Source organism: Fusarium solani (genome assembly GCF_023522795.1).
Source record: "Fusarium solani strain SB1 chromosome Unknown bctg00000008, whole genome shotgun sequence".
NCBI lineage: Eukaryota > Fungi > Ascomycota > Sordariomycetes > Hypocreales > Nectriaceae > Fusarium > Fusarium solani.
The window spans coordinates 1380674-1404620 of NW_027072148.1; the positions used below are offsets into that span (position 1 = coordinate 1380674).

The 23947-nt window shown below is 52.8% G+C and overlaps 3 protein-coding genes across 3 annotated transcripts; all 3 read right to left on the reverse strand.

Moving 5' to 3' along the window:
* Positions 1 to 1954: 1954 nt before the first annotated feature.
* On the reverse strand, positions 1955 to 3049 carry MRS44_012500 (uncharacterized protein; the record flags this gene model as incomplete). Its single annotated transcript, XM_065618817.1, has 5 exons — positions 1955 to 2260; positions 2309 to 2526; positions 2588 to 2800; positions 2852 to 2878; positions 2938 to 3049. 5 exons carry the CDS (start codon positions 3047 to 3049, stop codon positions 1955 to 1957), a joined length of 876 nt encoding a protein of 291 aa, XP_065474889.1.
* A 9110-nt stretch (positions 3050 to 12159) lies between these two features.
* MRS44_012501 (uncharacterized protein) lies at positions 12160 to 13246 on the reverse strand (the record flags this gene model as incomplete). Its single annotated transcript, XM_065618818.1, has 5 exons — positions 12160 to 12462; positions 12517 to 12737; positions 12801 to 13010; positions 13061 to 13084; positions 13147 to 13246. 5 exons carry the CDS (start codon positions 13244 to 13246, stop codon positions 12160 to 12162), a joined length of 858 nt encoding a protein of 285 aa, XP_065474890.1.
* An 8594-nt stretch (positions 13247 to 21840) lies between these two features.
* MRS44_012502 (uncharacterized protein) lies at positions 21841 to 22943 on the reverse strand (the record flags this gene model as incomplete). The annotated part of the gene is made up of 4 exons (XM_065618819.1): positions 21841 to 22137; positions 22190 to 22407; positions 22463 to 22762; positions 22820 to 22943. The coding sequence occupies 4 exons, from the start codon at positions 22941 to 22943 to the stop codon at positions 21841 to 21843; spliced, it is 939 nt and encodes a 312-aa protein (XP_065474891.1).
* Between the last annotated feature and the right edge of the window lie 1004 nt (positions 22944 to 23947).

The following is a 23947-nucleotide window of genomic DNA, read 5'->3' on the forward strand; positions in this document are numbered from 1 at the left end:
ACTAACCCCCTTGGCTTCATCAACCCCTCCTGTCGTGAAGTTGATACATCATCCTTTCCCGTCGTGGGTTGGATGCGATGAATCCTTGGAGCAGAAGAGGGCCCTCTCCCGCGTTGGATATCAGTTGAACAGAGCCTCACTTCCCCAACGTACCAGGCACAGGCCATTCACCCTTGCGTTTCCATCAGCATCCCTGACAACCCTCAACGTGCCCAGCTACGACGGTGGACGATACACTAACTGGGTAGCTTGGTTGCCTTGCGAGGGGGGTGTGCGCTTGATGCTGGCGGCGGATGAATAGAAGCGAGAGTCATCCTGGTCGCGACGAGCATGCCCTAATACCAAGGGTCACACGCACAGAACACCACCGGCCAAATACCCCCCGATACTGACAGACGACGGCTGGGAGACGCGAAATGTGCGACGGATGGGTCGAGCACGCACGCCACAAGATTTACCGGCCACCGTGGAAACAAGGAAATTGAGCTCTGCCCTGCCAGCAGCACCCATCACAACGCCGAGGTGGAGACGAAACAAAACAAGCCCACGACACGACGGAAGAGGCGCGCCGACGTCAGAACGAAATGGCGTTCGTTCAGAAGCAGCGGACATCGATCTTGTCTAGAAGCGGCGGGCGGCCGAGCAGTCTGGTCTGATGGTACGCTGAGAGCCTGTCCAACGCGCCAGAGGGGTTTCATCGTCTCTCGGCTCCGTCCCCTTTCGCTGTCTGCTCTTGTTGATGGGCTTTCTGGGCAGCCAGAGCAACTTTTTGCCTTCCCGTGAACATGTTCCCACAGGGCGTGCAATCTCTCAACACATGCTGAACCCCTGCTACCACGCTCCCCATCTGCAAAGGGATCTATCTTGGTCTCTCTGACTCCACTTCCGGGAGATTTGACAATGAGGTGCCTGGAGATCTTTTGGCGTCGCGAATCCGGGCGGCCTCACCATGTCCAGCCCGCAGAGCATGACCCCCGCCAGTCCCGTCTCGACCCCAAGCACATCTGACGCTGCTCAAATATTACGGCCTTTAGAATGTATATATAATAGGCCAAGATAATGAAAGAGACAACCTAGGAATATAATGCTGATCTCTTGCGGTCTTCTTCCTTGTGGTGACCTTTGAGCTAGGTACCCTCGGGGGAGGATAGCTAATGAGGTCTCTGTACGAGTAGATAGATGAGCTTAGCATGGCTGAGAAACAGGAAACAATTCGACCTTCTACCAGCCTCTTCCCCGCTCATGCTCTCCATGCGACTGTGACCTCTCATTGTAGTTCTGGTCTAGGCTGCCAGTGAGCGCCAGGTCCCTCATTGGGTTGCCCCAGAGCCCCGTGATACAGAGCACATGCCCCGGTTCCCTAGGTAGGTAGGTAGGTACGGAGCAGAGCCGCATTGCTGGCAGACTCCCGCGCTCCCACCTCTCTCCGGGACGGGTGCCACAACCCCGTTCTTGCTCTCGGTCTCTTTCACTCCTTCACCCTCAACCCCATCTCCAACCGTTTGTCTCCCAACTCAACTATCACGCGTTTCCTAGCTGAAATGCCCCCTTTTATCTGTAAGCCTCGACCCAACTGCTGTCTTTTATTTGTCCTGCGTTCCTTGCGTCCTTCTTATAATTACAAAGGTGGCCAGCAGCTTTCGCTAGACACGGAGACACTGCGCATGTTCGAGTCCTCGCGATGAATGATGTGACCAGCCAAAAACGTCTTTTTCTATCTACCTACATCTATGGACAGCGAAAAACGAGAGACCGACGACTACAGCAGCATTGCATTCTCTTCCCTTCGACGACCTCCTCACAACCCCCCCATCGCCTCGCCATCTTCGTGTTTACAGACCCTTGACGAGGCCTACCAGCTCACTCAGCCAGCCTTTATGACCTCTCCCTATTGTTTATGTCTAGAAAGACGGTATCGGGGTCGGTCTCGTTACTGGAGCACGGCAGCGAGCACTCAGGTTTCGGAATTCTTCATGTTGGCGACAAGCACAGCTGCGTATGCCAAGCATAACACCAACTGCACCACGTAACCCGGCATAGACAGCTGGATGATAATACCGAACACAAACAAAAACGCTATATACGCCCCGACATAGACCGTAGGTGATGTCACATCCAGGGCTTGAAGGGCGACAGGAACACCAAGAAACGCGGCCATGCCGCAGTTGACGAGAGCGGAAACGAGGACAACGAATACACCGATCGGGTACTCCATTGAGGTAACACCTTTGTCATGGTCGAATTTGGACCCAAACAGTTGCTAATGCGTTCAGTTATCAGGTCTGTACCAGCGACAATCCCAACTTACGAGAAGAAACTCTCCCCATTGGTATTCGGCAGAATTGCGAGCCCAGACGTCTGGTAAATCTAGGTCATGCAGCATCGCCCAGTCCTCACGGGTGCCAGTGTGAAGAGCTGCGTCAGGTCCACGCAGGCAGTGTTCGAGGACGGCTTGGAAGCGGCCGAAGAACTTCTTAGGGGGCGACCTCAGCTTCACCGTCTCTCGGAGCAGGTGTACCAATTGAACTGCAAGCGCAGTAAGTCTACCAACATTCATCCGACAATCTAACCCTCGGAGGCTACTCACAGTGCTCAAAGTGGAGTTGTCGGTAGTCACTGGTTATCTCAGCTAACCTGTCGCTTCCTGTGGCTCTGGCATGCTCGAGTTGTTGCCAGAGCTCCCGAAGGCGAATGATGTCTGTGTGTATCAAGTACATGGATTGGCCAGTGAGCTTTGGCGTAAGCATGTACATGACATCTCGCTGGCAGAGATTTGCGATGCTGAGTAGACCATTCTCGACTGGATCCTGTGAGCTAACCTCGGATGAAGATGATGTAAAGAGCTACACACGTTCGTTCTCACTACCAGCTTCGACATCTGCAGTTCGGTCTTCGGTTAGCGCTCTGCGATCATGATGATTGACCTCTTGTTCGTACCCTGCTCAGAGGATGCATCCGCATCGGGCCCCGACTTGTCATGTGACGCTGTTCCCACTCTGGTGCGGAGTCGCCCGAGCATGTCAACGAATCTCGATACGTCTGGATACATGGCTGAGGAGTACGGCACGGCTTGCTTCAGTGAGGGCTTTTTGGACGGCAGACGTTTTTTGCCTGGGAAACCAAGGCGTTATTTATCCAACATGATGATCTCTGAGCTTGCATCATGGCATGCAGCACAGCTCAGCATGCTTCAATCATGGAAAGGCAACCACCGCACAGCCTCGGAACTTCATCGTCCCTTTGGATGATGGCACATTGTACCGACTAAACTGTCACCAATGCGACCCTCGACCCCGAGCCCATTGCAGAGCTTCGCGACCCAACACGCATGCCATGACAAGAGACGACGAATGAGGATGGCTCTCCCGAGTCCGCCGCTATACCTGAAGGCCTGCAGGCTGTCATGCAAGTCAAGTCAAGCCAGGTGGCGCCTGGTGGAAGTACCTTTAGGTATTCTATGACCCTTGCTTTGTCTCTCCTCTGGGGATGCCCCAGCTCGGCTGCGACACGCCCCTGAGCAACCCAACCGTGGCAGGCCATGCGACAGGGTGGACCGCCGCGGCTGTCTGTGCTACGCTGAAGCGGCTCGCGTTTATTGTCGTCTGTAAAATGTGATAGACGCAACTACATGGCATGGTTGAATTGGGTCTGACATGAGCCCTGATATGTCAAAGGCCTCTCCAGAGCCTCAGTCAACAGTCGAGAGTAGTGGAACTGCTATTTGTAGGTCACTTGCCCAGTGGATTTTGAGAAGCAGTCGGTTCAACAACTGCAGGCTATCTTGTTGTTTCATTTGTCTACTAAGCGCGCGATCATATAAACGACTCAAATGCCCAAACTACCTAGAAATTGAACTCCCATCTCTCATCACCACCACCATGTGGGATATCTTCTCCTCAAGCCTGACCAACGCGCTGAGAGAAGTCGTCAGCATGAAATGAGATACTAGATGAACATGGCTCCTTACAAATACTCATGATGTCACCATTTTCGCCAGTTTTGATCCAGTGTAGTGGTTCCAGAATAGATCAGCATGAAGCTGAGACGAACTTAAATTATGACTAATTTGTCAAAAATACCGAGTTGTGCCCATCATATAGAAGCTTTGGAGTTGCACTATTGGACCTGTGCAAGTCAGGGCTCTCGCTCAGGTAGGGCTGATTGCCCTGCAAGGCTTCTTTGACGGATTCGCATGGCGCCGGTTCCGTAGGGTTAAGCCTGGGGGGTCTTGGTCTTGGACTTCTGGCCCCTGGGCTTTTGGTCCTTGTGGTCGTCTCTGGACTTGTGATCCTTATGACCGCCCTCGGACTTGGACTTGGACTTGGCCTTGGATCTGGATTTAGAGTCGGGGTTCGGCTTGGGAATAGGCTTGGGCTTGGGCAGATGAAACACAATCCGCTTCATTGTTTGAAGGTCTTGGTGCGTATAGGAGGTGGTGGTGGTGATTAGGGCAAGAATCTTGCCGCCCGCGTCGGGATGATTAGATGGAATTTTTCAAAAGAGGGAGAATAGTGCAGGACTTGTGCTTCTCAATTCGGAATAGGATAAGACGGTGAGAGCTGTGTTGAGCAGATAGATAGATAGGTATCTAGCTACACCAAGCATGCTGCTGGCAGTCTGACCTTTATACCCCAAACAAGACCCTTGGCCCATTCTACTCTCGTCTCGTCTCGTCTCTCTTCCGCAGGCAGCTGGCTAGTGAACGCCTCCTCCGTCGCTGCAGAACTTCTAACCGTGAACCAGCAAAAAAGCAATTCCTGAGATATGATGGGCGTAAACTGGCCACGCTTCCGTGGACAACTGACTTGAAAGCGAACACGAAAGTGTGAGTGGCTCACGGTTGGCTGAAGGAGGGTGCCGCGATAAAATATGGCCCTTGTCTAGTCGCTCCTTGGCTAGGGCTGGCCTACACAGGCCCTGGGACTGTGCCATGGGTCCCCCAAGAAGCACGTTTCGGGGTCTGTGTGGTGACAGGGCTGATAATCAGGATGGCGGGGGACGCGACGTCTTCCAAGAATGTCAGCGAGGTTCGCCGTGCTGTGATGCTTAATTGTCCAACCTGTCCATCAATGTGTCGGGAGAACTGCCCGTCAGAACCAAGCGTCGACTCAAGACGTCGTTCGTCGTCGTGCCTTCACAATTGGCCATCCTCCACCACTAATCGTCTCGGAGTTGTGTATCACACCGACATCGTGCTGATGGAGTTCCATCCCAGCAACGACAGGGCTCAATTGCAAGCTAGGGGGCGGTCCCACAGCTGCTCCTCAACAAGCGAGGGAAATTGGACTGCGGAGACTCTAGGCATCCCATCTCTTTAGACGCGGCATTGACACCCGCTCGCCGCACGCTGAGGGATCAGCTCTAGGTGACTCTGCTCATGAGCAAGGTTGACCACCGTGGGAGCCGTCTTGGCCAGCTAGGGACGCCACTTTCCATGTACCCTTGGACAGGTTTAGCAGCGTGTCCCGGCCTATCCAATGGAACCATCCGCATTGCTCTCTAACATGCCGTGTACGAGGTCGATAACACTTTGGCAGGGCGAGAGACCCAGTGGGGAAACGGCAGAGGTTCGTCGACGGGAGGAAGCAGGCTAATGTTCCCCGGACTCCATTCAGAGGGGGTCCCGAGCAAGATCCGCGACTAAGACGGGCCAAGGTCCAAGCGTACCGACTGATAGACAAGGGGGAGAGGAAGAGTTTTCTGCCACTCCACGCCGCGCGCCGCGACAGGGTCTTTGACAACCGGCCGATAGAGGGGGCCAATCCGCATGCGCCGAAACAAGGTGTGATAGCAACCAAGCTATGTTGTCAAGAACGGGCTGGTTATTTCCACCGGGCGGGTTGGATGATTGGTGGCTCGAGGATCGAATCAGCTGGGGGTTGTGGCCAACTGTTTGAGTGTGGCTCTATCCACTGGCCTCCAATGTGCAGTGCCGTCTGGATGTGTAACAAGCCGGGATAACGAGGTAGCAAGCACGGGGTACGATCGATGGAGATGACCGGCTGGAACATATTGAACCTCCTGGAGCTGCCTGAGGGTGTCTCCTAGCCTCGCTGTTTGTTGTTGTTGCCGTCACTTGGTCCCTCTCGCTTCCCCTTCGTCGCGCATGCAAGAGATGACATCCTCACCCACCACATTAGGCATCAACCTCTCAAATTACACCAAGATCTCCGGGTAGCTCGCATCGTAGCCGGCGCGGTCTAGCCATGCAAGGGACGAAAGTGAGGCGGTCGTGCCTGGTGGCTGAATACCACAAAACTCTGCCGGCAGAGTCGACATCGCGAGTTGTGGCGCCCCGGGTGAGTCAGAGGGTGCCCCAAATAGCACGATGCGTTCGGCAGCATGCGCAATCTCATGTACCTGGCCGCATCCAGACGGTCGGGTCCAATCCGAGTTCGAGGAGGCTGCGAACCGCCAATCGCTGGGGAACGAGATTGGGGAGAACCAAGGCACCAACTCCTTTGCTGCGCATGGTACCTTGCAACCTACATGCGTACATGGCCCCCAATCCCGTTTCATTCATCTGTCCAACCCGAGGCCTTCTCGCCTTCAGCCTCTCTCCACTTCTCTGGTGTTGAGTGCAACAGTCTAGATAGGGTCGCACAGCAGTCCCCCGGTTTGATGAACTGACAGTTTCCATGAAGCTCAAAGGTTCGATTATCACCACACAGCAAGCCCTAGCCACGTTCTCCTAGCAAGTATTTAACTAATATCGCCATCTGGGTAGTTAAAGGTCTCATTAAAAATGTAATGCTCAGTAACATGGAGCAAAAAATGAGGGAAGTTGCTGATGATCATCATTGTCAAGGGCCAGCGAAGCTGATGATAGTTGTTAGCAAAGCTGATTACCCATGTGAGCTTGAGGATGGGTGTTAGATGTGATCTTGTTGAGGCTGGTGATTGAAGATCACGGCAGCCTTTGATGTTGGTGTTGGGGTTGCGATCACAGCGTTGATGTTAGGCTATGGCTCGATCCGTGAGACCGAGCTCTTGTTATTAATTTTTGATTGGTTATGACTAAAAGGGAAGGCGGTCAAATGGCACTGAGGGCAAATTGAAAGTCAAGGCGGTTGCTGGGGTAAGAAACCGCACCCCCTAGTACTGAGTCGATTACGTAGTAATGCTAAACTACTACAGAACCTATATTACTCGGCTTCGCGGGAAACGCGAAGCCGAGTTGACTTAATACATTAGGTATTAACTCGCACGTTGTGGGAGAGCATGCTTATACTGCCAGGCCTCTTGTCGTCCGAGGATATTTTGCGAATAGAGCATCTGACTTCAAGGAGCTGACCGGCCTTCCCAAATGCCATTACCCTCTAAAACTCAGCAGTATGTGCTCTTGACTAATCACAGAGTATTGAACTACTATGGATATCTAGGTAGCCATGCTGCTTGATTCCTGGTGAGTTAAAACTAAAGAGGTATCTACTGGGGTGACACGTGACTTCGACTTTTCGGCCGAGTGGGAGGTTCGGGCGCCCAGCCAACCGAAGAATTGAACATTACATTCAACGGCCCAGAAAGTATGGGCGCGGGGTGGAAGACACCAGAGCTCTTCAAATAATTGCCAAAGTCCTCTCAACTATGGTAAATAAATTTATATAAAATATAAAATAAATATAATAAAGATAGATTATAAACAAAAGTCATATTTTAGAGTACTTTTATCTATCCTTAGTCTACTCTATTGATCATCTTAGAGGGTAATAAGCTAAGAAACTTGTACTGGTGTCTCATTTTTTCCTTGGCCCGGGTGATCGATCAGTTCAAATGAAGGTCGCCTACTCATATCGCCCGTGGTTGCGACTTGGAGTACTTCTCGAGATATTTAAATACATGATGTCTATGTCCTAGACTGAGCGATCTGCCGATACTTACTACCTGTCCTGATATGCGTTCTGAACAGATGAGCGGCTATTCGCACAACCGCGCGGCATTCTCCAACATGAACAACAACCTACCAACACCGTATTAATCACATGTACGTCATCAGTGATCTGGACTTTGGGCTGTCATGCCAAGAACTGCCCCCCAGAAGCAGGCTGGAGAGGCCACTACACTCCCTAGTTGAGGCTCAATCTAGGTCCACGCCCCCGACCGGGAGGGCAGTGCAAAGAGATGCACATCATGTGTCTAACTTGCAGGGACCTTATGACGCACAGAAGCTTGCCTCATGACCTCGGCAGCGCTTGCTCTTAGCCCCCAACGGCTTGCTTCTCGCGGGCCGTACCGCTCTGGCAGAGGGCGAGGCAAGGAAGGTACATGGTCGAGACCTAGTGTACGTGATGTCCAAGCCTTGAAGGTGCAGTTGCCGGTTATCTCTTCATTGGACGAGAGGTTTCGTGGGCATCGTGAGGGTGTGCGTTAGGCGACGAGAGTCGGCGATACCCTCTGTTCCGGCTTCACCGACTGAAGGCTCGTGGACAGCCAGCCAGTCAGGGATGCCATCACCCCAGAAGAAGGGGGCTGAGCTTGCTGAAGGTCGAAACCAACAGGTTCATAATTCACCGCTATTTGCGATGTTGAAGATAGCCTCATGTTCAGAGGTAGATTATTTGCTGGTCCCGATTGATAATAAGGCGTCCACAGGGTGGCCTCAGTGGGGGCTGAAGAAGCGTGCAAGCCGTGGTGGATGGGGCAGATTAGCAGTTGAGTTGGCAGCCAGTGTCTATAATCTGTCGCCTCGTTTGAACCCCAGATGCTAGAGCCACGCTGCCATGTCCCATTGGCAGACAGTGCCCAGAGCCTCGAGGAGTCAAGAGGGGAGGTTGCTCAAGAGGCCCTTGATGCCCAAAACCAAACCCATGAGACAACTTGACTGGCCTCAGCGAAGAATCCGGGATGCGCGGAACAGTGTCTCAACGTCCGCCCACTCACTTGGTTCAGTCGTTGTTGCGGCCAGAGGAAAGGAGAAGCGATCGTTGCCAGGGCACTTCTTGTAGGGAGGCAGGCAATCAAATTGCCCCGTGATCTTCTTTCATAAACCCCGAGACGGGCATGCGGCAGAGAGATTGGCGACAAGGACCCTGTTAGGGGCTCCGCGCCACCAACACCGAGGGCAGTCACCCCCGTATATTGCGAAGCCGAAGAGCAAGCACCCCAAAGACGGAGACTCGTGGCCTCAGCCCCTAGAACAAGGCGAAGCTATCATACCGCAGGTGCATCAAGGCCAACATTGCGGGCGAGCTTGTCTTGCCAGCAGAACCAACTGCATTTCAACCAGAAGAGAAGACGGTGAGATCCAAGCATCCACTGGGCCGGACCACATAAGATGGGCGTCGCGAAGGCTGCAGGGAGTTCCAATGCGCCCAATTTGCAACAAGTTCATGTGCTTATTGTCCTTGTTGGTGACCCAATTCCCTTTTCCGTACTCATATTGACACTGAAAGCCCAAAAGCCCGAGAGGTGCAGCTCTCATGAGCCATGGATCCATGCCATTGGCGACTGGCAGTCTTGGGAGCAGCTTTGTCAGCCGCCTCGTCTCCCGCTGTTGATAGGTAGGTATGTAGGCAAGGGATGGGCTCTGCCGCAGACAACGTGAGAGGAGCCTTGTCGAGCGTAATTGGTCCATGGCACATGTATGTAAAACATACAAGCGCCTAAATAGACATCGAGAGAAACAGGCAGCGAGATGATACCTAGTCAAGACCATCTTAATCTGGAAGTTGGGGGAACAGCAACCCAAGACCCACAGCGCGCACTCGGGCAGCGTCCGGCCCTCCATGGTACTAGAGCGACATGAGGAGGGCTCGCCCCGGCATTTCACGATGACTGGCCGGACAGGACTAGCAACACAGCCGAGCGAGGACTGAGGCTGCTACCCCCTGAGGGATATCGAGATGGAGACGGTCAACTTCTTCCCAGACACAGCTCCTGGTCGACTTTCTTGATCGATCTGGTCGAACGTGACGACTGAATGCATTAGCCATCATGTTTCTTGCCTCTAGGGAAACGGCTTGCTGTTCTACTCACGTTTGCAGATGCGGCTTCATGAAGCCGCACTTCAAGGTATCCCCACCACCACACTTGCGACGACACGCGATGCTAACTTGGCAACACCAGACGTTTGTATGAGGACCTGGTCCTAAAAAACGATAAACGCTTCATCATCCATGATATTGAACGTAGCTTTCAATCGATGAAGAGGAAAATGAGGCTGAAGACATTGGGCTAGCCGTATGGTCGGTTAAGATGCCTCTTGTCGGTACGGCGCTCAGCGCCACACTCCGGATTTGCCGCAAGGCCGCCAACGCGCACCGCATGGTATATTTTCTCGTCGTCGGGGAGAATATCGAAAATGAGAACGGCAGGTATTATTATCGCGGTTCGTGGGCTCGGTTGGATTCGAGGGGTGTCAGGTCAAAAGCTCGTTGTTTGGGCCAAGCCAAGGTCGACAGGATGCGCAAGCTGACTCGAGAAGAAAGGCGGTCAAGGCCCGGTTCCTCAGCCTCGCTGCGCCAAACTCCCAATTGCACCTGGCCGGAATACTCTCCAAGACTTGGAGGACGACCGGTCATGCCCGTTGGCAGTTTGCAGAGTCGAGACGCGTCTTGGGGTGTTTCGTTAGCGAAACCGGCCGCGGTTCGTCATTCCGGATGATGTTGGCTCGTCTCTCAAAGATGCTCGGGCACGACAACAGTCGGGTATTTCTCCCGCCCTCCAGCCTGGTCCGGATCGGAAGCGAGTGGAATTTTTCCCGTGATAGGAGATGATCGGGCCCGAAACCCAGGAGGATGTCCCGGTTAGCGGTTAGGCAACCGGCTGGCTGGCTGCCTTCTTTTGGCGGACAGTTCGCAAATAGGTTACAAGGGATCCGTTGCCCAGGTAGGTCGCGATGCCCAAGCTCATCATCCAACCCCCCATTTATACAGTATTTCCTCACACAGGGAGCATGGACTCTGTCTTTGTCCAGGTTTGCTTACAGCACTCGGCACGGGTCAAGACGTTCTGTTGGTTGCGATTGGCATCGCTTCATACAATTCCCCTTCCATGACAGACGAGAGGGCCCTACCTTTTGGGGGATAGCAGAGGTGGGCACGATGAGAGCCCAGGCCCAGGCCCCATAGCGCATTTTCCAACACCTCAACGCTCGCGATACCTTCAACGTGGCATTATCAGACGGAGCATCCTGAACGGTGGCATATGCCAGATCCGACGACCCCGAGGCTGAGAGCATTTACACCGGCGCCCAAGCATACCCTCGTGCTTATTGATCCCGCGATAAAGGCATCGGAGAGGACATGTACCGACGACGGCACAAGGACATGACATCAATTCACACCCACCCGCCATTGGACCACTCCTCTTACACTCCCCAGCCCCCTGCTATTTTCCAGCCTCATCTTCCACACCATTCTCTGGGTTTCTGCGGGTAGGTAGGTAGGCAATTTCCCCCTGGGGATCTCCGCTTGCAGCGTTCAGGATGGACCTCGAACAAGACAAGAGATTCTGCGAGACCGATCGAAGGGGGGAACCTACGGACTAGGAAAAGTATCGCCCAGCGATTCTATGTACGGATAGCCTTAGGCTAGATGTTCACACAATAAAGAACCTAAGTAACAATATTTGCTTCGGCACTCATGGTCCGATACGCCTCATAAAGCTGCTGTCGGAGTGAACTAGTCCTCCATAGGACGGGAGCCAGGACGGGGGAGGTACTTGCTTCCCCTACCTGAGGTGCCTCCCCAGGGCCCATTGAGCCGCAAAAAATAGGTAGTCGCGGCGTCCCAACCTACTTGCTCCTCTTAACTGCACTACGCATTTTGCCTCCAAACAACAACACACGAATACAACCAAACCATCGCGCGTTCCTCCCCCTTTGGCACTCTGGCTCTTTGTCTTCTATCGCCACAGCCTTGTTCTCCGTTTTATTTTATGGGCTTTGCATACCTATTCGCTTCATTTCTAGTGAACCAGAGGTTGCATCTACTGCGCTGGCTTGCCTGACCCAGCCTCCTGCTTCCTCCCCCTATTGCGCCCCGTCTTTTGGGTGTCCAGAATCATCACAGCAATCACTGCAGGTACAAAGATCTGTGAAGAAGAAATCTCTCAATATATTGGGCCAGAGCCTACACTAACAGATCAGGATAGGGCCGATACACCACGCAGTCCAACCCCCCCTCGCCTCGCGCCTTCGTTCACGCCTCCAACCCACAGCTACTGGCCCTGCCTCATCACCGTCGCCATGAGGGCAGCGTACGCAAGGCATGTCAAAAGGATTTTCTCATCTCCACGGAGAAGGGCCTGAACCAGCCAGGCGAAGACGATCATGAAAACAAGGTACGTTGCCACTTCTCCCTCGACCGACTTGACGTTGAGAGATTGGATGGCAACAGGGGCGCATGCAAAGACACCGATGAGGCAGCTGAAACCAGCGAAAATCACGGCCCTGATACAACTCTCGTAGTAGTTGTACATCGTGGTCTTTCCGATCTTCTCCTTCCCCGCCAAGAACGGTCTCTGTTGTGTGTTACTACCTTGCATCGAAGAGGTGGGATGGCTGGCTACACTTACAAAGACCCATCGTCCAATCCTGCTCATGGGTATGAGGCCAATCGCTTGGTCAAGCTTCTGTGGCTGCGAGAGCGATACCCAGTCACCGTTCATCTCATCGGCGAACATGGCGTCGTCCTCATGTCCTAGAAGCGTCTTCCAGCTGGGCAGGAGATGCTTCAGGAAGTATTTGTTCGGTTGGTCAATCCCCAAAACCCGGCTCGTCTGGAGAAGGAGGCGCTCTAATGATCTTTTAGTTATCCGACAACGGACAAGCTGTCCTGGGGAGAGGCGGTCGGCCTTACGGTATTGGTCTTGCTCCTCAGCAAGCTGCCCCAACAGTTCCTCGACGTCTTCACCAGCCAACGATTGTTGCTGGATTTCTTTCCAGACACGCAACATACGGCGCAATCTGTACCTGAGGCATGACCACGCTATCGCCGTGCAGCGGGGAGCTATCATGTGCCTCGGATCAAGCTGCTGCTCCTGGGCAAGACGAATCCAGCCTGGTGTTTCTGCACTCGATCTCAGTGCTAGATTCAAGCATGTCAAGGGCAGGACGTACCTCTCTTGGGCTGACCCTCGAGATCTGAGCAACGAAGCAAGACATGGTTAGCATCGATCAATTGCTTCATTGGGTTCACTCAGTACCTGGCGTTGCGGGTCTGTCGTCAGCTTGTGACGCTTCGCTCCAGCTTTGCTGTTGCGTGATGTCTACACTGCGTCGAGCGGCGGGCTCGCGGCCAGACATGATGACACTTTTTGGGGAGGGGATCAAAGAATTATTCCAAGTTGCGCTGCAAATGCTGACCGACTCTTGGATCAGGCTTGACACGATAGATCAATTGGGCAGGGCCGACGACGCTATTTATCCTTCAACTCGTATCGCCCGAAACCCCGACGTCACCACGCAATACCGACATCGAATGCTGCAGTATTGGGTTGTTGGACACCGATTGCAGTTTTGAACCTACCATATCTACTTTCTTTGCCTTGAGGCCCCCTACCATACCCCTCCCCCACTACACCTTCAGTTCCATGTCTGAGCCTTGTTGATCTGCATCGAGGTCGGCCTCGACCCTGGACCATGTGCTTGACGTTGGACTGTTCTCGATTGGTCTTGACAGCAAAAGCAAATTACAACCCGCTACGTGTGGCTGTCGATGCCTTGCAGAATGCAGATGATTCAGGGTTGGGGGCCATGCGCACATAGCGACTCGTCACATTGCCAATGTACTCTCCTGGTATACCACATGTCCCCTGGCTCCGAACTGCGGCTAATGCCGTCCGCATGGATCAAATGCCAGTCCTACAAGCCGCGCGCTACTCCGCACAAATTATGCGCTTGTGTAGCATGGGCGCCTGTGATGGCGTCTAATTTGAACGCCGGCCTTTGTCATGTAAGTCGTTTTCAGGAGAATACAGGAGTAGCAGGATGTGCAAATGATGAATAAGTTGCTATTAAGAGAATCACCTTCAAAACCATGTCTCCGAGTCCATTTTGATCCTTCAATCCATTTTGCATACGGCCTTATCCCCTCAAAAACCGATGATTCCTAGCTGTTGGTTCACATGCACCCGTTTGAATTATCACCCAAAAGACAGCCACTATCAGATTTCAGGACTATGTGGCGCGATGGAAACTCTAGCTTCTCAAATGTTAGAATGAATATTCGTGGCGGCAATGATTCATATGTCTTAGCCGCGCACCTTTTCGTCTTCAATTCTTCACCTCCACTTTTTTGCCATGACTACAAAATGAGCAGTTGAAGCTCGTCTGAACTTGCATCATTCGTTGCTAGCGATCTAGGAGTCATCGGACGATTCGGACTAGGGCTCCTGAGGTGCCTGCTGCGTAGTGACTGGAACACGGATAATCGGAGCAGGCTCCGCGGGAACTCCAGAAGTCACCGGCACAACCATGGCTATTGTGAAGGATGGAAAACAAAAGATCGATGGGTTCAAAAACAAGATAGGAAGGGCAAGATAAGGAAGAAAGGGATGCTTCAATTGTTGGCGGGAGAGCAGTGCTATCTTGACGAGAACTACGAAAGAACGACGAAGCTTCACCAAGGGTTTTATACATTACTAGAGCGCATACGAATGCGAGAACGTCTGGTCTTCTCCACTGGTTCCCTCAAGATGAGGCGAACGGTTCATTTGGACACTAGTCCCCATAGTTCGAGAAAAAGAAAGCAAGAAGACTATCATATACGACACGGACGCCGCAAGGTGGGAGGCAGCAGTCATGGCGCCGCCCTCGAGGGCTCAAACTATGGGCACTCTCGAATTGGACGTGCTGGGAGTGGCCTCGCACGCCTCTTCTAGCAAGGGAACCGTGGTCTAGCTCTGTGAAAGAGGATCGTGGCTTGCCCAGAGGCTGCTGAACCCAGAGATGTGATTGCTGTGCGGAAGAGCATGCAGGGGGGCTGGTCGAGACGATGAGCCAGGGAAGTTGAAATGGCCGTTTCGGATCCTATGAGGGGGGTTAGATCGGCGACAAGGGCGATGACCTCTCTGGCTGGGCTTATGTGTGCAAAGATCCCCTGGAGTCTGGCAGCCGTTGCTGAGGACGCAAGTCTTTGGTGGCGAGCGCTTCTCTTTTGTTTCATGACACTCTTGCTCTTTGTCGCGGAGCTAGGCCGAGCTCGTTTCCATGTAGTGAGTTATACTGTTGACGAGGCAGGCATAAAACGACGTTGTGAACAATGCCAATGCTGATAGAGAGCGATGGATCACTAGCCCTGTTCAGCCCTGCCACCCATGATACCCGAGCGAGGGTCATTAGCACTATTGGAGACTCTCGCGGAGTAATATTCGTGCGTATCTCACTTCTATTCTATCATATTGCAAGATCCCCCGACCCACAAGTTGTCTCCCAAGCTGTATGTCCTGTGGCCACCTCTGTATTGCCAAGATATGGGCAGTATCGTCTTCTCACCGGCTACCACGGAACGGGAGACATGCCGTCCCCGGAGTCCGTTGATTCGCTACCGAGAGGGGAAACGGTCGCATTATGTCGAAGACTCTGCGTCGACATGCACACAGGGGCTGGGATCAGCCACGACTGACAAGCCTCCAAGGCAGCCATCCCCGCAGCGGCTTTTGGTGCGCTACACGGATGCCAGATGCCCTCGCTTGAGCCTGTTGCTCGTCTTGGGTCTTCTCGCTTCAGCGACTCTGCACCAAGACCGGGCAACACACTAGTGCAAGGTCTGGCGATGGAAACTGCGTGGCTGATATTTTGTCGACAGGGGTTGTTTGATTTGAGTCGAGTGCATAATTATGTCTGCATCGTTGAGGGGAACGGAATCGTTGGCGTCCGCCTCCATGGTACCAAAATAGCATGCTGTATTCCAGCGATGTAGATGGGCACCTGGAAGGTCCACGCGAGGCGTCTGTCAGCCTGTTCCAACACTGAGCGGCTTGTTTGATCGACAGAGGTTTCAGGCGGCCTCTATGAATGGCCAATGGCCCCAAGCCTCAACGTGCCATGGGAGTTCCACGAGGGACGCGTGAGTTCTGGCTGGTTGGTGCAGAGAGACAACAAACCGACGAGGCTCCCAAGTAGATCCTCTTTGCATACGCGCCTTGTCAAGGTAGGGATAGTTCCATGAGATGTCTGTCATTTCTCAATTCATGATGCCTCGTGGTGTTTTGACCTAGCTTTGTCGAATCCGTCGCATTTGCGCATATCTAAACTCACACCCAAAACACACCAATTTCTCGTCAAGCATCAAGCGAGATGAAGCACCAGAAATGCTATCGTGCATATCTACAGCCATTGTGAGCTAGTTATGCAGGGAGTGTAACAGTGAGTCTATGCCGCTGCAGAAGAGCACCTCTCCAAGTCACAAAAAAGGGGTTAGCATAACTCGCTCCAAAGCCAGAATAATACCAATCAGGGGAGCCTTATGTCGAGGACCTTGCATTAGTGCTATGCAGATTGCTGAATACATCTTGTGTCAGATACCGTTGCTGGGCGCGTGGACAATTGGCTGGAGGAGGAGAACAATATGCAGTATGCACAGTCAGTACCTTGCACGTGCCTACATCTACCGGTTCCTTTCGTCTATCCAGGCCTATCCTGGTTCCTTCTCAGCCTCGACCCCTCTCCACTCCGACGTCGTGGGTAGCGGCTTCGATATGGTCGTGCAACATCACGATGATGAAGCTTGTGGTGCATGACTGGTTCAGGAATTTAACATAGGTACTCTCTAGGCCACACTGCCATCTCAAATTGAGTACCTAATACGCGATCTTTACTGGTCATGTTGAGCACTAGACCCCTGAGAGTGATGGACATCTGAACATGCTGCTCGATTGATAGAGCGAAACCATGGAAACTCCTCCCAAAATCTTCCGACTCAATCATCCTCCAGATAGGACACCACGTTAAACACTCCTTGACTCACCTACCTAGTTACGGCTATTATTTAAGCCATTCTCTTGCCACGCGGGTTGATACGCCAGAATGACAGAGAGTAGTCTACTCCATCATAAATATTATAAAGGTTATGGTAAAAAAAACTTATAAAATTATACCAAGATTATAAAAGAGATATCCTAATATTATACCTCTTTTTAGTATTATTTTAGTATCTTTATGATGCTCTCTTAATTATCCTTAGGTGATGTTGGGCTTTGTCGTTGTCCCGGTACTGCGGTTTCCCCCTTAACCTGCGTGCTTGCCCAGCGGAAAGAGTAGGCCTAGAATGTTACCCCTGAACAGAAATTGACAAGAATTGATGTAGGAGTTGTCGCTAATGACACCGATAACATCAGCTAGCTATGCTACTCACCTGGAATAATGAAGAGAGCTGAAGGCAGTCCGTACCACTCTTAATTCGGCCACAATTGGCAGACCTGACTGAACGTGGCGCCCTTCCATCCATCCTTTCAAACGGGCCAAACAACCTGGATGCGTGGTGGGCAGCGCAGATCTGCCGAGCGTCGACCTTGCTGATGGGCTGTCTCGAAATACCATGCTAAATATCCCGGAAGCTTGTGTTCAATTCTTTCATCATTCCATGCTCGCCAGGGGCCGTATCTAGTAAAAACGACCGGGATGACGTTGGAGAAACGATCGGATCGAGCCCTGCGGGTTGTGGTGCCAAGGATCGGCCCAAAAGTAGGCTGGAGGGCCGGCTTGCACTTCCTGCTCAACTATCCTGGTTGACTGGGGTCGAAGCTTCAACTAAGAAGGCTGTGCCACGAGGCGCATTGATCCGCGTCTGGCATGTCTTGCAGGACAAATAATGCACAGGATATCCAGACCCCACAAGCCAGGGTGAGTTGCCCTCGCGGGCCGGTCCGTTCGGGGGTGAGCGTCAGAGATAGAGTACATCGCCGAGACCTGAAGAAACCCATGGACCATGTCTCGAGGATGCAGCCGACAGTCAGTCCGTCATTGGCCATGAAGCCTCTGAAGCATCGTGAGGGTGTAGGTTGGGCTCCGGGACTGGAAGATTTCGTGCTATTGGTCTCGCCGACAAAAGAGACCGAACCCGGCAGACCATTCAGGGATGGCATTCTCGAGGAGGGCGGGCGAAGCATCTCGGAGTGCAGGACCAACACATCTCTTATTCACCGCTCTTTATTATTGTGATGTTGGAGACAGCCTCATTCTGAGAGCATCCAAAGGCATGCAAGATTATCATCCAGCTCGGTCGAAATCATCATCGTTTGGGGGCCTCAAAAACCTGGCGATGTGCAGCTGCTCAGCGGTGGTGATTAGGCGGTTAGGCTGGTAGAAAAACCACGCCCGCTTGAAAGAACCAAGACTTTGAAGTCTCTTTCGTTCAGGAGGTGATCAGAATGAAGCCTTTATCGCGATGTGAAAGCAACCAAAGCATCCCTATTCCATTCCCATGCGATCCCAATGTACTCGAAAGAAAAGTGGGCGTGAAATTCCGTATTGAGTGAGTTGGCTCGGCTCTCCCGGTCAGGCATCAAGTCTGGGTCCTGTAATAATCATCTCCCACCAACTGCTTGCTCATGGCTTCGACAAGGGTTTGGCTGGCTGGAGTTGTGTGGCACTGTTGGGGATTTGCCTGTATTTCACGCCACCAACACTGGGACAACCACTTCTCCGAATATTCCTGACTATCCAGCCAAGAGAGGTCGACGACTATCCGGATCTCAAGAACCGTATGAAGAGGCGAAGTATTGCAACCAGGTAAGTTGGCATAGCCGCAAGACCAACATCGCAGAACGGGAATCCCTTGCCCGCCTTGGGGGTGCCGACAGTCCCCGTGCTGGCCGTGAATTGGGGCGGGCGGAGCGTCCATCCCTTGATCAAAGATGTCTATCCGGTCGCCAATCTGTGGTCGACCTCGGCAGGTGCCCGCTGACATCCGATGCCCACTCCAAGGACCTATCTTCTGTCCCAGACAAGTCGTTGCAACTTCCCCGATTCTTCTGCTTTCGCAAGCCGCTTCAGCTGACGAGACGGGATTGAGTGTACTCAGTGGCGTATGGCCGAGGATTAGCCCCTCACACACACAGGTCGGTCATTCCCACTGACTGCACCAGGCGCGTTGTTAAAGGCGACATGTCCCACTACCAGACACGTTTGAAGAAGCTTGTGCTGTAACAGCGACACTGTTCCGCAGCTTCAGAAGACTGCCCCACGGGCTCTCGTCTTGTAAGAGCTGCCATCCAATGCTCTGGGCATGGGTTGCGGTTTACCCACAGTAACCAAAGGTCGAAGCGGGGTCCAAGTCACGAATAACCCCTCTGCCCTCTTGATCGATATTGACGACCAACGTCGGCACGGAAGGATACGGCAACTTCTAATTGTTCACTGGAGAACAGAATTATGCTAAAGGTAACATGTTAGCATCTGTTGGGCTGAGCCTATGCAGGTATGCTTAGGTTTGTTCTCACTCATCTGTCCTTTGCCCATCCACGATCTGATTCCGAGGAGCAAGGGCTGACTTTCTGTAGCCCAAGTACTGCTTGGATTCGCATTGGCCGAGCACCTCCTGGGCATCAACGATGCCATTGATGAACTCTAAGAAAGGCACCTATCATTGCGAGGTGTTTCTCCAATTATTGGACATGCGTGTCGTGGTATGTCATGGCATCGCAGGCCGTCGCGACCGATCCGAAGGTTGCACAGATGTCGAGTCTCATATCGAGGAAATCGAGGGTCGTCGAAGAGCTTAACGAAGCCAACGGCCTTCTGTCCTCAGAGGATACCATGAAATCGGTCTGGCTAGTGAATGTGTCTGCTCCATGGAGGATGTCAAGGTCAGTTTTTTGGTTGAGAGATCGAAGACAAGCGGTGAGGGAAACCCTACCTTCAATGGCAGCCAAGCATACCCAGGTACCTACCACCAGGCTCTGGCCCAACAATGACTCAAGCATTCGAATCCATTGCAGCACTGGAAACTGATGGTTTTCAGCAGAAAATTCATCAAATGGGAGAATGCTATCGACGCTAACTCCTTGTCGCACAGGTTTGTTTCGGTCAGTGATGGTTTCCGCGTGGGACAGCGTGACGGCAGGTGCTGCCCCCAACCGAACAAGCCATCTAGCCACCTGGGTAGACCGGCCCAGCCCAAGCCAGTGATGCAGATGACCTCCGGTTCTGATTTCACCAACTCTGACGCACAATTACTAGAATCCTGCGTGTGTTGCAAAGGGTTGTTGTTCCAGGGGTTGGTTGTCGCTGGACTAGCCAGCATTCTAACTGAGCCTGTTGACTGACTGTGAGCCTAGCTTGCTAAGAACCCTCAACATCCATGGCCATGGACCACCGCTTAGGCATGAGAGGATGGCTTTTCGGGAGTGCCCCGCTCATACGTCTCCCACCAAGGACATCGTTATCCATGCTGGATATCAGTTCGCCCGTGGTTTGCATGAGGGGCTTGGTTGCCTTCTTTTGCAGGGGGGAGGCCCAAATAATCGATGGCTGGTTTGCGGCCCTAATTCACCGCTTCGGACGCACACGGAGATAAATACGTGCATTGGAATCAAGCGATTCATGGAGCTGGAAAGCCCTGAGAGCTCTTGAGCAACTCGGACACTCCAATCCCGCTCAGCTGGGCTCTTGTTTCAGCCCCGAGAGTGGAGGCTGAGAAAGACGGACGTCGAACGCCGGTTTCTACACGGAAACTCGGGGCGTCGTCCCCGGATACGTACTGAGGTCATACCTGTACGGCCAGGCGTCGATGGAAACCAGTCACATCAATTGACAGGGGCGCTCTAGTCAGATGACACTAACAGGATGCAGAGGCAGAGACACTGACGGCGAGCCTCACGGGGTCTCCCTTGGACTATTGCCCTGTCAGTTCATTCAGCGGTCTTGAACGCTGGGCCACCCGAGCGAGAACGGTGACAACGACCGGACGTCGGACGGAGAATATCTTGCAGTCGATGCTCCTTGCTCCTAAGACATGCAATCTCTTCTTGGACGCTCAACCCCTGTTTTCACTCTTTGAACCCTCTCCGCGTCTGTTGGTTTCTGTTGCATTCTGTGTCAATTTCACCCTAGATGCAGCCGCACCCCCTTACTCAACTCTCTGATGGTCGGGTCCTTGAGGCCTAGGTAGGTAGGTACCGATCGATCTTTCCTTGCCCCAAGCAAGCCTTCTTTGAGCCCAAAGTATAGATGGATTTCGACGAGGATGGGGAGCTTAAGCGAAAGCAAGTATCCTTGTGTAGAGATAGACTAAATAGAGCGCTCTTCTATGAATCTGTGCTGGAGTAGTATTTTTGTGATGCCGAAAGGCCAGGGGGTTGAAGTCATACCGGGATACTTCCCACCACCGCCCACCCCATGGCGTCGCTTCCTCATTGCTTCCCGTCTTAGCGCCTTTGGAAGAGCCGCAAAGACAGTAGGAGCAGACGAGTAGGCTCCCCATCGCCTTCCCGCTCAGCCATTCAGTTTCTCCTCGTGTAACTTCTCCCACCTCATTCATTCATCCACCACAGGCCAGCCTCCAGCTCCTGAGTTTCCGCTTTTCCCTACTTTGCGGTCCCGAAAATGATCCCGAATGGCTCTTTCTAATATCTTACCCCTTTCCATCCATTTCGACTGCTGCGCGTTCCTTTTGAATGCCACCAGTTCATGTTCCCCTCGAACCTCCGCGAGGCCGCGGCTGCTTCCGTCCCATCACGCCTTGTCTCTGGGCGACAGATCGTCGGGACTCAACGACTGGGTCACACGTTGGCTACAAAGGCTCTCATTGTGCACAATATTCTGCAAAACTCAGCGCTTCGATGAATTGAACTGCATCACGATGCGGCAACAGGCAGAGCCCTCGGCATCGCTCTATTCCATCGTCCAGCCGACTCCTCCCTTCCACACCTTAGACACCCAAAATAATGGCCTTGGTTCTACTGTCTCATGACAGCCGCCATGACTCCAGCATATGCTAGATACACTAGAAGCTGTCTGGTGAAGCCAGGCACGAGCATCTGGATTGCGAAGCCAGCTATAAGCACAAACACCAAGTACGTTACAACCTCACCGGCAGGAGTCGTCACCTTGAGTGTCTGGATGGCCATTGGAGCCACTACAAATATCCCAACACAGGTGTTGAAGACCCCAACGCTGATGAACCTAACATACTCCCCAGGGATCCATATGGCCTCGAAACCACCACCTTGCTCGGTTCTTGGGTTGAACTTGTTCTGCTTGGTCGTCAAAACAGCTTTGCGACGGGTGACAGACGTCTTTGCTTACCAGAAAGCGTCGAGCCCATGACTTGTGCGGCCAATACGTCAAGATCTGGTCGAACTTGTCCGTGTCGAGGAGGGATGCGAAGTCATGGTCTGAGGCGTTTAGATGGAGGCCTTGTCCTGGGGCCCAAGATTGTTTCGCAGAAGACAAGGTGTCCGCCAGGAATTTCTGGCTTGGTCCGTCGAACCCCAAGACCTTCCTCAAGCTGGACCCAACCTGATCTTGATCTTGTTAGCTCATATTGTTGGCACACGCAGACCAGCACCAGTGTCGTACAGTAACGACGAAGTTTCCCCAGAAACTTGTCGTTGAAGTCATTGACACCATCTTCGCCTGTTAGGATCATCTGCCTGAGATCATGTCCCAGCTGCTCCAGATGATTACCTTCCAGGTCGAGGGACAATGAAGCGAGCTCTGTGAAGCGGCGAAAGAGAATGTGTGTCGGGTCGCTCTCCCTCAGTGCCGCAAGTTGTAAGACGCGGGCGCCCGGGCCTACAGCGCCTCCGTTAGCGTTTGGTAAGTATAACATCCGATTGGGTGGCTTCCCTCCTTCATCAGCTTCATTGCTTGCTGAACCTGATACACAGGGACACGAATTAACATATCGAACATATCCCTGGCTGAGTTACGAACCTCGAGTTTCTATGCCATTGTCTGTCTGGAGATTGTCGGTAGTGCTCTGTTGGGCTTCCAAGTCGTCGGCAGCCTCCGGGTTCAGAGAATGTAAAGTGGGAGGAGGTGAGACATTGAGGGGCATGTTGGAGACGGTACTTGAGTGGTACGGAAGCTGACTTGTCTGGAAACCTCAGGTAAAGACAGTCAATAATGGCGGCGCTGCCACGAGTATTTATGCCTCGAGGCCCGACAACAGACTTCAGTGTCGAGGCTTCACCGTCTCGTCGGACACCTCTACTGCGTCTCTTTCTGACTTGCAGGGTCATGAATGGGCACGGTATTGGACACCGCGACCCGGCACAGCCTCTGAAGCCCGACGTAACAGACAAGATGGACGACGAGACCTCAGAGCCTAGCGACACCTTGGCCAATACATGCAGAGACAGACGAATAAAAAGGGGCGCTGGGAGGCGCTGTCAATTGCCTCGCACGCCTTACAGCACGTGGAGGTTGTCTCTGGCCAAGGGACGAGGGCACCGGGTACCCCATTTGTATCTTTAAAGTCGAGAGACTGATCTCACCCCCGATTTGCCCAAACGAGTGGCTGTTGGCGTTGCTGGTGGTGTGGCAATCCCAGCAAGTGGAACCAACGGCTTCCTGCACCGCGCTTCTGGCTCGCAGGGGGCTGCGACTACATGCCATCTTTCTGGGGATATTGCTACGAGTTCAAGGGGAAGAAAGAGATGCTAAAGTAGACGAGGGCGTCTTGAGCATACACAAGGGTCAATGCGGGCATTGATTTTGACTATGTAGCCTATTCTGCGCTCTCCTATTCTCTCCTTCCAGAGGTAATGACCCGATGTTTCAAACCATCCTTCCTCCATGATCTTCGCCATGACAGTGTTATCGATATAACGACATCGTTAAAATCCACGTCCTCCGTGTCCGCAACTTGGGGAATGTCACGGTCCATCAAATTCAGGACTCTTATACGTAGTCATCAATACTTGATTGATATTACAGTCAGTTTTGTTTAGAACTAAGGGTGAATGGTCAAGTACCTCAGCGCTGTGTGGTTGAAGTCTCAAGAGTCTTGACCCATAGCGAAGATTTGAGTATGAGAAGGGCTCGAAAGACCCTCGCCAG